The sequence below is a fragment of the Telopea speciosissima genome, chromosome 2 (assembly GCF_018873765.1).
Source record: "Telopea speciosissima isolate NSW1024214 ecotype Mountain lineage chromosome 2, Tspe_v1, whole genome shotgun sequence".
In the NCBI taxonomy this organism is placed as follows: domain Eukaryota; kingdom Viridiplantae; phylum Streptophyta; class Magnoliopsida; order Proteales; family Proteaceae; genus Telopea; species Telopea speciosissima.
Window position 1 is genome coordinate 78,135,611 of NC_057917.1, and position 14,097 is coordinate 78,149,707.

Genomic DNA, 14,097 nt, shown 5'->3' on the forward strand with positions numbered 1-14,097 from the left:
CTTTTTTGAGAGAGAAGCTGAATTATACTATGTCATATCTGTTCATTTAGAACCCTAAAAATTATTGACGGATGCACTTTAGTCTTCACTTCCTCCTCATATTGGACATATAAAGATGAAATATCAAGGTATAATAACTACCAATTTGATAAATATACTTTGGGAAAAGATCTTGACAACATCGAGTGGGGATTCTTTTCCCACTCCTTCTCACATAAATGAGCCATGAGATCCACACTGATAGAGTCTCTTCTCAAACAAAATATGGTCTTCCTATTATAAGAGTCCATCTCCCACCCCCCTTATTGGTGTGATTTCCCACTATGGCATAATGAGAAACATCAAACCATAAGTGGTTTTTTTCATGTGTCATAGTTCTAAAGGAAGTCGAACAAATTTAGGGTTAAAAGGCGCAGGCCACGACAGCACCTGACTACCGGTTTATTAAAGGCATGCGTGTCGCAAATCGCAATGACACCGCATGCAACATTTGACTAATAAGCACGTGACTATTAATTGCGCATTTGGGCCCACTTTTCTCCCCCACAGCTTTTGTACAGAACCGGATTTTAGCTTTGGTTCGTCCCGAGTCCTGACAAAGTCATTAGTTGCGTAATCCTTAAATCCCTAATTTACTCTCAGAGAAGATCTTAATAATCTCATATTATCCACTTTAACGAGAAAGGCTATGATATGCTACATTCACCTCTATCATTTCCCAAGCATTCTACGGTGAAACTTGTCGTAGAGCATGAGAGAATAGTGGATCTTCTCATAGCATATAATTTGGTCCACCCAGTAAAGTCCACACTCTCTCATCACTCTAATGAGGACCTTTTCTGAGCTTTTTCCACTTATTATGTTTTCTTTTTCACGAGCAAGGCCTGAAAGAAAAGCCATGGCATCGTCACGCTCTGTTATTTGAGATTTGTAGGGTTTCAAAGGCTACATATTAATAGGGTTCCTCACTTCCTTGTGGGAATCTCAGCTAAAGAAAATTTTCACCGCTTTAATTTTTTTTTTGCTTCCCCTTTTTTTTTTTTCCCCTATTGATGGGGCAGAAATTCTGTCGGAGTTTCCTTCTATGGTTCTGATTTCTTCGGTATTTGATGAAATCGTAAAGCTTAGATGAACTGATCTGAGTTTTTTTTTTCCCCTCTTAAGTTTAACCTGGTTTTGAGATTTAATTTGTGAAGAAGCTGATTTATTGGACTGGAATAGTTGGATTTTCTGTGAGATTTTGGGGAGGTTTTGAAAGTCAGAACTTGTACTTGTTAAAGAAAGGGAAAAGGAGGAATTTAATGGAGTTTGCTTTTTTAGTAACTTACTTGTGAAGGAATCGGACTGAATTTTTTGACGGGGAATGGGCTTCTTTCCGCGGGATTCTGGTGCGGATTTATTACTTTCATACCTTTTTTGGGGGGGTTGGGGGAGTTAGTTAGGAGCGAAGTTCTTCTTTGTGAAGTTCATTAACGGTGAGTTGTTGATGCTTTTGGAAAAAATGGAAATTTCTGGATCTTATTTTCCTCCTTGGTTTGGAGTGAAACACGTGAAGTGAGAAGTGTGAAGTGCTCGAGTGGTTGGCGGGAGCTGGAGTTCTGCAAATTGAGTGCAGGGTCAAGCTCTTGTTATGGATTCGGTTGATGCTTTAGCTTCGCATCGGCAGCGAAGAAGCTGTAGACTCTCAAATTTTAATAGCCAGGACTGGTTGTGGATTTATTTGGAATTCAGATAGTATCTTGGAGTATCTCGCGTTTGAGCTTGATAGTTAAGAAGATCAGAAAATAGTTCAGAGGACTGTTCATGGGATTTTAGGTTTGCATGATGGAGGATATAGGGCTATTCAAGCAAGGATGGAAATGGCTGCAGTCACAGAAGCGCGTGTACTCGAGGTCGAGGACTGCAGTGAGCTGTTTCAGAGACAAGATTGTCTTTTTGATAGATCGCCATTGGCCGATGGTTTACAGTGGATGTGTAAAGATGGGGAAATGTCTAATGACTTTGTTGTTAAAGTGGAAGGACTGTATTGTCCAGGGTTTTGGGTCTATGCTCAGCCTGGGTTCGGCGGCTTTGCTTGTTACAATGTGGAGTTGCTTTCTTAGTTTGACATCTATTTCTTGCCTGGTATATGTACTCCTGAGTTTGGTGAGTCGACTCTTTTTGAATATTTTCTTTTTTCTAGATGTTTTCTGATTGTGTGTTGGTCAAATATAAGATCACTCGAGTTATATACCGTTTTTATCTGCCTTGAAGCTTGTGGCTCAGTTCTAATTGGAAATGCTGAATTTGCAATTGCAATGGTCCATGGGTGATGTTAACTATCAGACTTTCATAACCATCCACTCTCAACATGGCACATGGAAAGTAAATGACCCCAAATTGCATTGCCTAGATTGTCTAAATTCTAGAATTCCCAAAAGGCAACAATAAATTATTAAACTTTAAGAGTTCCATCTCTAGGGTTGTTAGGATTGTCCATTTTATAGATCCTGATGCTAGTAGATCTACAAGATAGTGATTTTAGCAAATTGTTTGATAGCCAACTATTGTTCCACTTGGATGATGCGCTGGTGAAGAAACCTGAAGTTTCATTGCGTGCAACATGACCAAAAGATTCCTCATGCAAGGATGTATCTGTATATGGAGTTTTCTTGTCTGCAGGGCTGTTTTCTAATTGATATTCATACAGTTAATAACTTTCTGTTTGTTTTGATGGAAGCGTTCTAGAAATTAGATGCCAGTGCCATTTCTTTTTGGGTTGGGGAGGGAGGATTATTATATGTCAGCAACATCTGGATACACCCTAGAACTCCTGTTGATGGAATAAATACTAGCAGAAATACATTGCTAATTCTATTACATTTTAGGATAATATTTTCTATGAAGCATAGTTATGTAGTTACATGTTAACTAAATCATTAGCCTTATAGAAATGTTTAGATATACCAGCTGTCACGAGCAGCTAATTTTCTAGATATGACATTTGTATAGAAAGAATTGGAGCCTGAATCTGGAATAATGATTATGGTATAGATCACCTCAGGAGAAACATGTGGACTTGTTCTGTCTGTCAATATATGCAATTTAAGATAATGCAAGCACCACGTCTTAGATGCATCATGGGATTTTCCCATAATACTTAGCCCATAGTTAGTGTGCATTTCATAAGTAGCTGTCTGAATCAAACCTCTTGCAAAGTGCCTTAAGTCCTTTTGGACAAATTAAAAAATTGGTTGGGAAGTTGATATTTTGTAAAAAGGTTCGATGGTTGAAGATATAAGGGAGGGAGTCCTGTAAATTGTGGGCCTCAAAATTTGACATGCGGCTAGTTTCAAAGAGCCATCTTGCTAAGGTTGGAAACGTGGTCTTTTCTGAGACTAACATATGTTTGTATCTATCTGTATGTATATACTGTTGGTCACTGATCCGCCCAAGCTTGGTTGGATGGGGCTTAGTTGGCACCCTACTAGTCCACATGTTGTAGAGTTCTTATTTTTTGTGTAACTAACCTGTAAATGTCAATATCTTTACAGCCAAACTACAAAACAAAAATGTACACTACATGGTGGGACAAACAGTTGATATGGACCATGAAATTCAAAACATGACTGACTTTGAAGGTTCCCGCTTTGTCCAATGGGCGAATGACCAACCCATTCCTCCAATAGCTCAAATAAGCAATTTGCCCATTGACCATCCATGAATTAAGGGCTGGTCACAATATCTTTCTGCATATGGCGGCATGTGTTTGTCCAAGGCCTCCAAGGTCTACCTCAATGCTATACAAGTTCCCTTAGAAAAAGAAAGCTACTCAAGAGAGGAACATCAGCTCTCATGTAAATACTTGTCATTTTCTTAGACTTTTTGCATTTGGCACCCTAAAAAATGCTTCAATACGTAGCCTTGGAAGAAGCTCTTTGAAGCTTGAGCAAAATTTGAAAGTACTGATTCCTAGAGGTCTATGTGGAGTATGTGCAATAGTTCTATATACTTATTCAATATTTTTTAGTTCTAAGAAAGATTCAACTTCTACTTTTAGTCCCATGCCTTGCCAATTCTTTCAACTCATTATCTTGAAAATCTCTTTCTGCAAACATGGAATCCTGCAGAAAACCTACAGATGCAGAAGTGAGGAAATGAGGATAGAATCGGATTCTCGGATGACATTTGGTTTGGTTGAGTAAGGTTACAAGTGCTGTCTGAATCCATAATGGGTGGTGTCTTCAACAAACCAATCTATTAGTGCATTGTTTGAATTAAGTAGAGGGAAAAGTTATTTGGTTGCCCACATTTTAAAGAAACCTAAATGCTTTGGAAGTTGATAAAATACTACATCGTATTTTTAGATTCTTTAAGCAGTAAATATACTAGGTGTTGGTGGTGACATGGCGATTTGGAGGGAGGACAGTAGGAGAGCCTTTCCTCAAACTGTTTCACAACTTTTAAGTTGTGCAAGGTCAGGTTTTTTTACCACAGCCGAATATATGAAACAAACCCATTTGTCCTAGGGTCGAGGGGATTGAGAATTGTGGATAAGCTATTTGACTGCTGACAATCTGAAGTGCAGGGGAATTAAAATTGTGAATAGATGTGCCATTTGTGAAAGGGTTGGAGAATCAGCTAACACCTGTTTACTGTGTGCGATATGCGTGTTTGTTACTTCTTTTGGTTGCAGAAACAAAAGAAGTGGATAGTGCTAAAGTGGAATCATGGAGGATGCTTCAATGCCAAGAGGTTTTAAACAATAATTAGGACTAAAATGGATGGCAGGGAGATAACTTAAATTGATAGTTTCTTTTATTTAGACTCAATTGTAAATAACAAAGGAGAAATAAAAGAAGATCTAACTCTAGAATTAGAGCTGGTTGGGTGAGGTGGAGAGTTGCTTCTGGAGCATTACATGATAGGCTTAACCTACTAAAAGTCGAAGCAAGGACAGAATGAGGCCAGCAATGTTGTATGCAGCTGAATTTTAGGTGACAAAGAGACAGCGCATAAACAAAATTAATATATTAGGGATCTGGATTTTAGATGGATGAGTGGAAAAACTAGACAGGAAAAGATAAGAAATGAAAAATGTGTGATGATCTAGATATGGCCGCGATAGAAGATAAGTTAAAGGAGAGATGTTTGATGTGGTATGGGCATTGAATGGGAGGCCTGTGGGCACACCGATGAGTGACATGATGCTACTAGAAAGGCTGAAAGATGCATCTAGAGAGGCTGAAAAACCAAGGTATACACTGAAAATTACTTGGGGTTACTCCAAAATGGCTTAAGTTGGGTGGAATGGTGAAACAGGATATGTGTAGCTGACCCCATTTAGTTGGGAAAAGGTTTAGTTGAGTTGGTTTGAGTTATTATACCTAGAAAAATAATTCATTCTTAAGAGTTTTTGAAAGTAATTTGGGAGATGCCAAGTGAAATGAATCAGATATTTTAAAAATAATGAGCATCAACAATGGAGTCCAAGGATGCTTGTTCTTGGAAGCTATTCCTTTTGCTGTTGGTGCTCATGTGAAGAGTGAAAAATAAATATTTTTGACAACAGAAGGGGAATTCAAAGCCTGTGAAAGTGAATAATGGTGCTATTGATAGATTGGCTTTTAGCCCTCAAAGAATTCCTCGATATGCTGTGACACATGTTTGGGGGTTGATGTATGTTTTATTCCTGAGAGATTGATGATGCTTCTTGTGTAGTCATTTTTTCTATATATGCATATGGCGTTACTGTTTTCTTTTTTATTTTTATAATGGATAAATATTCTTGTGTTGTCTTAAAGCAATGGAATTTAAACAAAACTAGCCCCTTTCTCATTATTTCATCCTCTCTACTTTAAAATCCTAATTGGTTACCCTGCACTTCAGAATTTCCATTTGCTTTTTTAGGCAACTAGACAAGAGATACACTAAACATTAAACCAACTCTTTACTCATGTCTTTTTGAAGAAAGGTCTTTACATTTACTGTTAAATATGTAAAGACTAATGATCCTTACCTTCTTCATGTGATGCATTTGATTAGTTTAGCTTTAATTACAATGGATTGACAATGGACTTATTCTTTCAGGGAGCTGCTGGGGCTGCTGTTAGATACTTGGGTTATACCCCTGGACTTTTTATTGTTGGGCTGTTTGGTATTTTGACTTTGTGGATGTATGGTAATTTTTGGATTGCGGGAACGTTGTTTATTGTTGGAGGTAAGGTGTTACTCTATTTAACTACTGATTTCTTTGTCCTTTGGGCCCCTCATGGTTAATATTTCATCCTGTTTTTTGTTTGGGTTCTGGCATTATGTGAAGTACCTAGAGGGTATTAGAAAAAACAAGATTTAAGTATCAATATAATCGTACAGATCAGTCCTGGGTGTCACTGATCCTAATCATTCTGGATTGGATTGTCCAAGAAGAAAAGACTTAATAAACACAGTGGATTCAGTAGTCTACTGCATAGAATAGATTGGATTTGTCTTTTTTGATATGGATCCAGATCGGACTATCCAAGCGATCTGACCACAATATTTTAAAACTATGACAAGGCACAAAGGATCTTGTAGCAGATGTGCTGGCGGTGATATCCCCCTCTTGGTATCTCTCTCATGTATGCGTTCCTCTCTATGGATTATTCACCTGTCTGATTGGATGATTGTGATGATTTTCTTTTGTGGGTTCTTTGCCATATCTTGCCTTCATGGAAAATCACTGGCTTCTTCTCTGGGCTATTTGGAAAATTTTTCCTACTTTGTAGTATTTCTTTCTTGAAAGTTTGTGGTACTATTCATCAAATAGTGAGTCCTAGGCCCCTAGCCCCCGATATGCAACAGGGATCATTGCTGCGGGTATATTCGTGTAGCCATCATGTTTTTTTTTTTTTTTTGATAATGTGTAGCCCCATCATGTTGATACAGTAGAGTTCCCATCCTTTTTTTAATGACTCTGGAGTGTCAACATTACACATCAATTTTCAATGACATCTGTGAACAAAGATCATGGAAGTTTGACCTTTTGCTTTGGCACAGTGAGCATTCTCAAACCTGATAGCTTTAATGACAAAACCTGATGTCAGGCAAAAGTTTGGAACAATGATATTTGGCTTTTTTTTAATGCACTGGTCACAATTTTGATCGTTATTCTTTTGAAATAGTGCATCAAAGTTGTCTCTATATCCTTTTTTTTTTCTTGTCATCTTTCTCTGCGTACTAAAATCTTCGAATATTCTACCAACAGGTTATTTGTTCTCTCTAAATCATGCACGGATCGTGGTCTTAATGGCAACCATATATGCCCTTTATTGTGTTAAGGTTCGTGTTGGGTGGCTCGGGGTTTTCCTCTCAATAAACCTTGCGTTCCTCTCGAATGATCTCTTCAGTTTCTTGCTCCAAGGGTGTGACAATACAACTGAAGAGACACATTTTGAAGAGCAAAAAGAATCAGAAACAGTTACAGAAGATGATGACTTCTCAGGGGATTGTGAATATTCTGTTCCAACTAGCGATGCTGAGAACATACATTCATACAAATCATCCAGCAAACCATCTACCACTTTGAATTTTGTGAACAATCAGAGAGAATGCTCTGCTAGCGGAGTGGTCAAAGAAGACACGAGTTCAGTTGATGAGATGAAGAGGATAAAGAATAGTGGGAATCATTATGAAACACTTGAACTTCCTCCTTACAAGACCATTGATGCTACTGTATTGAAAAGGGAATACAGGAAAAAGGTATGGTTATTCTTAGCTCTTTGCATTGCCATGCTCCCATTTGAGAGTTCTCTCCTCTGTTTCTCATTCATATGTCTTATCATGTTCCCGTGTATGTAGATAATCTGTAGGGTCCACCCAAGGAGTGGGTAGTCTCTCTTCCTCCTTTTTTCTTTGGGTTTGGGGTTGAGGTTATGCTTCTGTATCTCTGTTCTACATATGACTGCACACTTCAATGCTAAATCTATACACCAATGTGGTTTAGTATGTAAAGCCATTTCCCCCCCCCCCCCCTCTCAACCTCTATACAAAGAATCAATTGAGATCTTATACTGGAACCGAATGTCATCACTGTAGTTACATCACAATATCTCCCATAAGATAACTACTTGAGATTGACAAACGGTGGCACCTCTCCCCTTACTCCCTTCCGTTATCCAGTATGCAACCATCTCTCTCAATCAGATCGGGAGAGCTCGACACTTGCTGAATTGCATGTGCATGCCTCTAGTAAGTTTAATACTCTGCATGCTACAGGATCAAGCAGCCTTACACCTGCCGATTGCATGGTGGGCTGAAGCACCTTATTGGTGTGATCTTCCTCTCTCCTTTACCCTTAATTGTTTCTGGCTGTAGTACTGCTGCGTGATATTTACTGTGCTTCAATTTGAGTTATGTGGATATTGTCTGTTTTTCTTTTTGTTTATGGTTATTTTTTGTGTATTCATGTGATTTCTATTTTTTCTGTACAGGCCATTCTTGTGCATCCTGATAAAAATATGGGAAGTCAACTTGCAAGTGAATCATTCCAAAAACTTCAGTGTGCATACGAGGCAAGTTCACATCTACTAGAAACTGCAATCTAGATTTTCTTCATTTTTAACATCATGTCTATGCAGCTTCTGTACTAGTTATTTTGTCTAGATTGGTAATATCTAACTGGTGCTACTTCATGAAAACCTGTAATGGCCTTGGCAACTTGTAACAGTGATGAATTTTCAGGTTCTTGCAGATTCTATGAAAAAGAGAGAGTATGATGATCAACTAAGGAAGGATGAATCAAAAAGAGTGTGTCAGAAGTCCAGTAGCTCACAAAAGGTATTGTAGATAGGTTCTTGTTTTTTAGTCATGAGTCATGGGCCAGTTTCTAAGCATATTTTGGAATTCTGCAATGTTATCTGTTCTGTTACCAAAATTTGAGATGAGTGAACATAGTGAAGAGAGAAATAATAATTTACAATTTTGCTTATCAATTATCTGCATTAGCTGTTGTTTGTATGTGCATGTGTTCATAGTTACTTTTTGTTTGTTCCAACATAGTGTTGTCTGCTTGGATGTGAATTTTGTCTGTTGCAGCTAAGAGCAGCAGGGCCAAAGGGGGTTCCTTTGTTTGAAGGGGTTTTCTTTTACTATATTTATTTGTTTATGGATTTTGTTTAGCTCTTTCTTATGGGATGGCTATAAGACCAAAAATACTGTATGGACCTAATTTTGGGCTGTAATGGAACAGTTTTGGTAGATATAAATTGAGAGTAACTGAGATGAATGAGTGGCAAAGCAGCTCCAATAATTTACTAGGTGGCTGGGTGCCAAAAAGTGGATTGAGATGGTTTGGCCATGTGCAACCAAGGGCACCCAAATACACCTTTGAGTAGTGATTTTTTTACAAATTTGAGGTGTCAAAAGTACAAGAGGAAGTCTGATGATGACCTGGATTAAAGTGGAGAGAAGACATGACATGTATTGTTAGCAATACTTATGGCCTTTAACAGAGAGGAATTGTGGAATAGGATTCATGTGGCCGACCCCTGATACTTAGGATTAAGTTTAATTGAGTTTTTGTACTCGTTTTTGTGAAAGGTTCTTTGGGAGTTCATCTGGATAGGCTTGGCAAAATGGGTGACTTGGTTTGAGCCACTGGGAGCATTAGATAGATAGAGGAAATTAATCAAGAGAATCAGATAGATAATCAATTGGCTACATGTCACATTTGAGACGCCACCTCTTGTTTAGCCCATCATTTGACTCTTCCTTCTTTATTTTCAGTGGCCCAATTATTGATCTTTTAAGGAAAAAAAGGGGTTGTCGTGGAGGGTGGAGGGGGAGGTTCTTGCTTTCTCCATGAGGTGAAGTCCTTTTGGACTGAAACTTGACACAGGTAGGAGAGTGGACAGACCTGGCTGTCTTTTGTGTGCCAACTAAGCCTACATATGGCATATATGGTGCTCTTCCTAATTACCCTTGGGGGCTGCAATTCCAACTAACCTCCTTCCATATTCCCATTTATTTATTGTTCTCAAGGAAGATTACTGCTTCTTGTTAGGGAAATTAACCGAGATGCTGAGGTATGGGGAGTTCAGCTATTGAAGTTGGTCTCGTGTTGGTTGAATTTCCATTACCCAGTTTGTGGTGTGTCAAAAAGGCATCAGGGGGGCAGTGTATTGAAGAATTTACTAAAGTAAGATATAATAAGATGCCTTACGTTAGGCTATGGACTATGGATGAGTATGACTATTAAGCTAGATTGAATAGATTAGTTGATCTCGACTTATGTATGGGATGTGTTACAGTGCTAGACAAAAGCACCATCCACATAGTCAACATCGCCAGACCTATCAAAATGCTGGTCCAGATTGGTCGTATCAGTTCTTCAGTGGAAAGAACCAGAGTTGCCTAGGTGCCGCCTAGGCGTCCAAGCTCTTTCTTGGGTCCAAGACGACAACACGCCTTGTTGACAGTTCATGTGTTTATGTTCATTTATGTTTATTGTTTTGTTTTTTGATAAATTTGCTTAATTCATGTCCTATGCTTTATTTATTATATGTTGGTTCTCTCATTTTAGGTCATTACTAGCATAATTATATCATATTGAATTGATATGGCTTCTATGTTGCATATGAGCAAGCATAAAGGGCGTACCCAGTGCATGAGGCTCCCACCACTGCGGGATCTGGGGAGGGTCATAATGTACACAGCCTTACCCCTGCTTTTGCAGAGAGGCTGTTTCCATACTCGAACCCGTGACCACTTGGTCACAATGGAGCAACCTTACCGCTGCACCAAGGTCTGCCCTCTCTTGTGTTGCATATAAGCATAATTATATAAAATTGCAATGATGATTTTATGTTGCATATAATCATAATTATATAAAATTATCATTGCTATATTACATAATCATATACTGCACGCTTGGGCGCCTCTCCAACGCCTTGGGTTACCTAGTTGCCGTGGCAATTATGGAAAGAAGTCCCCTCTATTGATATGGAAATAAATCTGTAGCGCCATTAAAGCAAACATAGCAAACTCGTTACGTCAGTTTCCCCAACTTCCTGGTTGATTTTTCACATGTAGAGATACTATGGTTTTGCTCTACCTGGATTACAAACAAATCCATCTATTTGTTGTTAAGTATTTAGTCTAGAATTTAAGTGCAACGTAATCAAAGTAGAAACAGTACCCTGTTTGTCCTGAATATATTGAAGCAGCAAGCAAAATTTCTGAGTAGGAAAGCTTAGTGTTTGGCTTAATTTATTAATTAATGTGGACCCTCATAATAGCTTTAGTGGAGTACTCGCTGTGGATATTGAACTCAATGAAACAGCTTTTGATACTTTTCTTATAAGCAGCAGGATGGCACGGATTATTGCTCCGAAGAGTCTAGGCGTATACATTGCACAAAGTGTGGCAATTCACATATATGGATATGCACCAATAGAACTAAGGCCAAGGCCAGGTGGTGTCAGGTGAGGCTACTTCTGAATTTGTTCGAAATCAGTATGTGTTTATACTTCAAATATAGCTGGAGCTTTGGTGTTATAGACATTTAGAAGCTAATATTGGTTTTGGCATTAGGATTGCTGTCAATATCACGAAGCCAAGGACGGAGATGGATGGGTTGAGAATGGATGTTCATTGTTCTTTACGAGGCCTCAAAAGGTATTTATCTACCTCAAGAAACTTGCTTGAATAATCCTGTCTCAAGGGAATGCCGGCTGTGATAATGGCATTGGATATTCATTCAATTGTTAGCTGATTGTTCTGGAACTGGAGCAACTCCCAACTCCCAACTCCTTTTTGCTATTCGTATTGTGTTTCTAAATCCAATCACCCTACCATCCTACACTACTGATCTTGTAGCATTTCAGACAATTATCCTGTGTCATTTCTGGATCAGAAGAGAGAAAAATGTGCCTTTAGCTCTTTAGTAAATATTATTTTCTTTTTAAGTTGCTGGATTTGTTAGTATCTATGATTATTTTTTGTTTTAGCAGTTTCATCTTTCCTTTCAGGTCAAAATTCCGCGTGCCTTTGTTTGTGCAGAAAGTAAGATCTTTGATGTGTCAGAATGGGCTCTTTGTCAGGTATTTTCATTTATTTTATGTTAAGCACTTGTTGGGTTAGTGTGTAGCTTTGATTCTAAGCTTTGAAGATCCTTTTAAATATAGTTCAATCAGCTTTCACTATGTAATTTTCCTGGTTTAGGTATTGTGATGAGGTGGTTGTTCAATACTAACCTACAAAGATAGAGAGAAATTTTGTAAAGATCAAAGACGGCTATATTAATATTTACACTTATGTAAAATTTTTATTTATATTCCATTATCTTTTGGCTTTTATCTCATTAATGGTAATTTATATCCAGGTTAATGTATGGAGTTAGTAGTCTGTGTAATTGTGGTTTATTGGGAACTATATTAGCCGTAGTATTGCATGGTGTGCTACATGTATGCTTTTATTATATTAAATCACAAAACAGTGACTTGGGAAAAAACTGTTTACTTGCCACAATGGAAGAGATAGAGTAAAGCATTTTTGTCACTGTCCCTGAGAGTTGTCAAACTTGTCCGAGGACAAAAAAAAATTCTACATGATGCATACACGTTACGATCTGGTGAATACAATAATCCATATCTACAAACTAATCTTTGACAACCAAAATCTAATTCTGGGTCTGTGTTTGGGGAACTCAAATGCTTCTTTGTTATTGATCTCTTTTAAAATGGATCCTGAACTATGTTGTGCAAATATTCCTGACTAGTTTGAATTTGTTTCACTTCATGCCTTGGACAGTTTTCCTTGGTTTCAACTTCACCTTCACCTTCTTACTCGATTTTTTTTTGGCAGGGTATGGAATGTAGGCCTAATACCCATCGGCCAAGCTTCCATGTAAATATGGTTGGCTTGGAGAAGGCAACACAGAGGTCCAACTCAAGCAGATTTCCTTGGGATTTGGATGCTGAGATGATGGAAGAAGAGGAAGAAGAGTTTAAGATATGGCTTCAGAAGGCCTTAGCCTCGGGCCTCTTCTCAGAAACTCCTAAACGCAGAAAGAGTTGGAGCCCTTTCAAATTACATCCAAAGAAAGGGAAGAAACAGTGGCGGAGATCATCTACATGAATAAAATGCTACTCAGAGTTCAATCTCGCTGATACTGTAGGTCAAATGGCTCTTGTGTGTCTGTCAGCAAGAAACATGAAAGGAGAGGGAACAGAGTAGCAATATTTTCAATATTGGGACTGGGTACCTGCAAATACATTCAAGCATCCTCCGCATGTCCTCTTGACTGATGTAAAGTCAATAAGGAAGGAGTGGAGTCGCAAAGCTCCGCAAATGGAAGTTTTTTCTCCTCAGGACTCTGGTTGTGCTCGTGGTGCAGCACTCGGGAATTCTCGTCACTGAGAAGTCATTGCTTAAACAGAAGACAGAAATGAGCACTCCCTTGTAAATTGATCCGGTTAACATCCATGTTTACTACATTTTCAGTTGTAAAAATAATTCTGGATTCATGTATGGTGCAAAAGATGTTTCATTCCTTGTCTGGTTGGATCAGCCACCAGTGTATAATTTGATTAGGCATTACAGTCTGGTTAACTTGGTTAAGGAGAAAAATATAAAGGGACCTATAGTTAACTGGCATTGTTGGAGTCTCCTGTGATTCTGAGACTGCAATTTTTTACCTGCATTTGAAAACCAGAGTTATAAGATAGAATCCAGGGTTAAACTTCTTAAAATTTTTTATATATTTTTTTAATACATGTCAATATTGATTCTAGATTGGAGTTCTGTGCTCAAATGCGATTAAGTGCTGAAGACAGATAATTTTCGTTCATTGTTCCAAACAAAGCCTCTTTTTGGGTGGGGGAAACAAAAAGTTTTAATTTGTTTTATGGATGATTATGAGACTTTTTTTTTCATTATGATATCGGTAAAAGTTAATTAATTGCAATATCTGATATTACATTCTTTAAGATATATGTGATTTGAATTTCTCCAAAAACAAAAGAGGAATGTATGTATGATTTACAACAGAATACTAAATGATGAAATAACTTGAAAGAACATCGCCATTGAGCCATTGTGCCCTTGACTGTTAAAATCAAATTTGCCTAGTGAAGTGTA

At 38.1% G+C, this 14,097-nt stretch overlaps 1 protein-coding gene across 5 annotated transcripts; it reads left to right on the plus strand.

Moving 5' to 3' along the window:
• Positions 1–1,034: 1,034 nt before the first annotated feature.
• Positions 1,035–13,614, plus strand: LOC122651683. Of its 5 annotated transcripts, none has more exons than XM_043845168.1 (9): positions 1,035–2,145; positions 6,070–6,199; positions 7,226–7,719; positions 8,451–8,531; positions 8,701–8,796; positions 11,322–11,441; positions 11,551–11,634; positions 11,970–12,059; positions 12,823–13,614. In XM_043845168.1, exons 1-9 carry the CDS (start codon positions 1,822–1,824, stop codon positions 13,093–13,095), a joined length of 1,692 nt encoding a protein of 563 aa, XP_043701103.1. In that variant the 5' UTR covers positions 1,035–1,821; the 3' UTR covers positions 13,096–13,614. The 5 variants fall into 5 exon arrangements, with proteins under 5 accessions (XP_043701103.1, XP_043701106.1, XP_043701104.1 ...); XM_043845171.1 differs by having other exon boundaries at positions 11,988–12,059; XM_043845169.1 differs by having other exon boundaries at positions 11,325–11,441.
• Positions 13,615–14,097: the final 483 nt, after the last annotated feature.

Bases quoted from the DNA above. Each gene is read 5' to 3' on its own strand.
- LOC122651683 (XM_043845168.1), top strand. From the start codon at position 1,822: ATGATGGAGGATATAGGGCTATTCAAGCAAGGATGGAAATGGCTGCAG. The intron at 2,146-6,069 runs GTGAGTCGACTC...TTATTCTTTCAG, and splicing joins TATATGTACTCCTGAGTTTG to GGAGCTGCTGGGGCTGCTGT. The intron at 7,720-8,450 runs GTATGGTTATTC...TTTTCTGTACAG, and splicing joins AAAGGGAATACAGGAAAAAG to GCCATTCTTGTGCATCCTGA.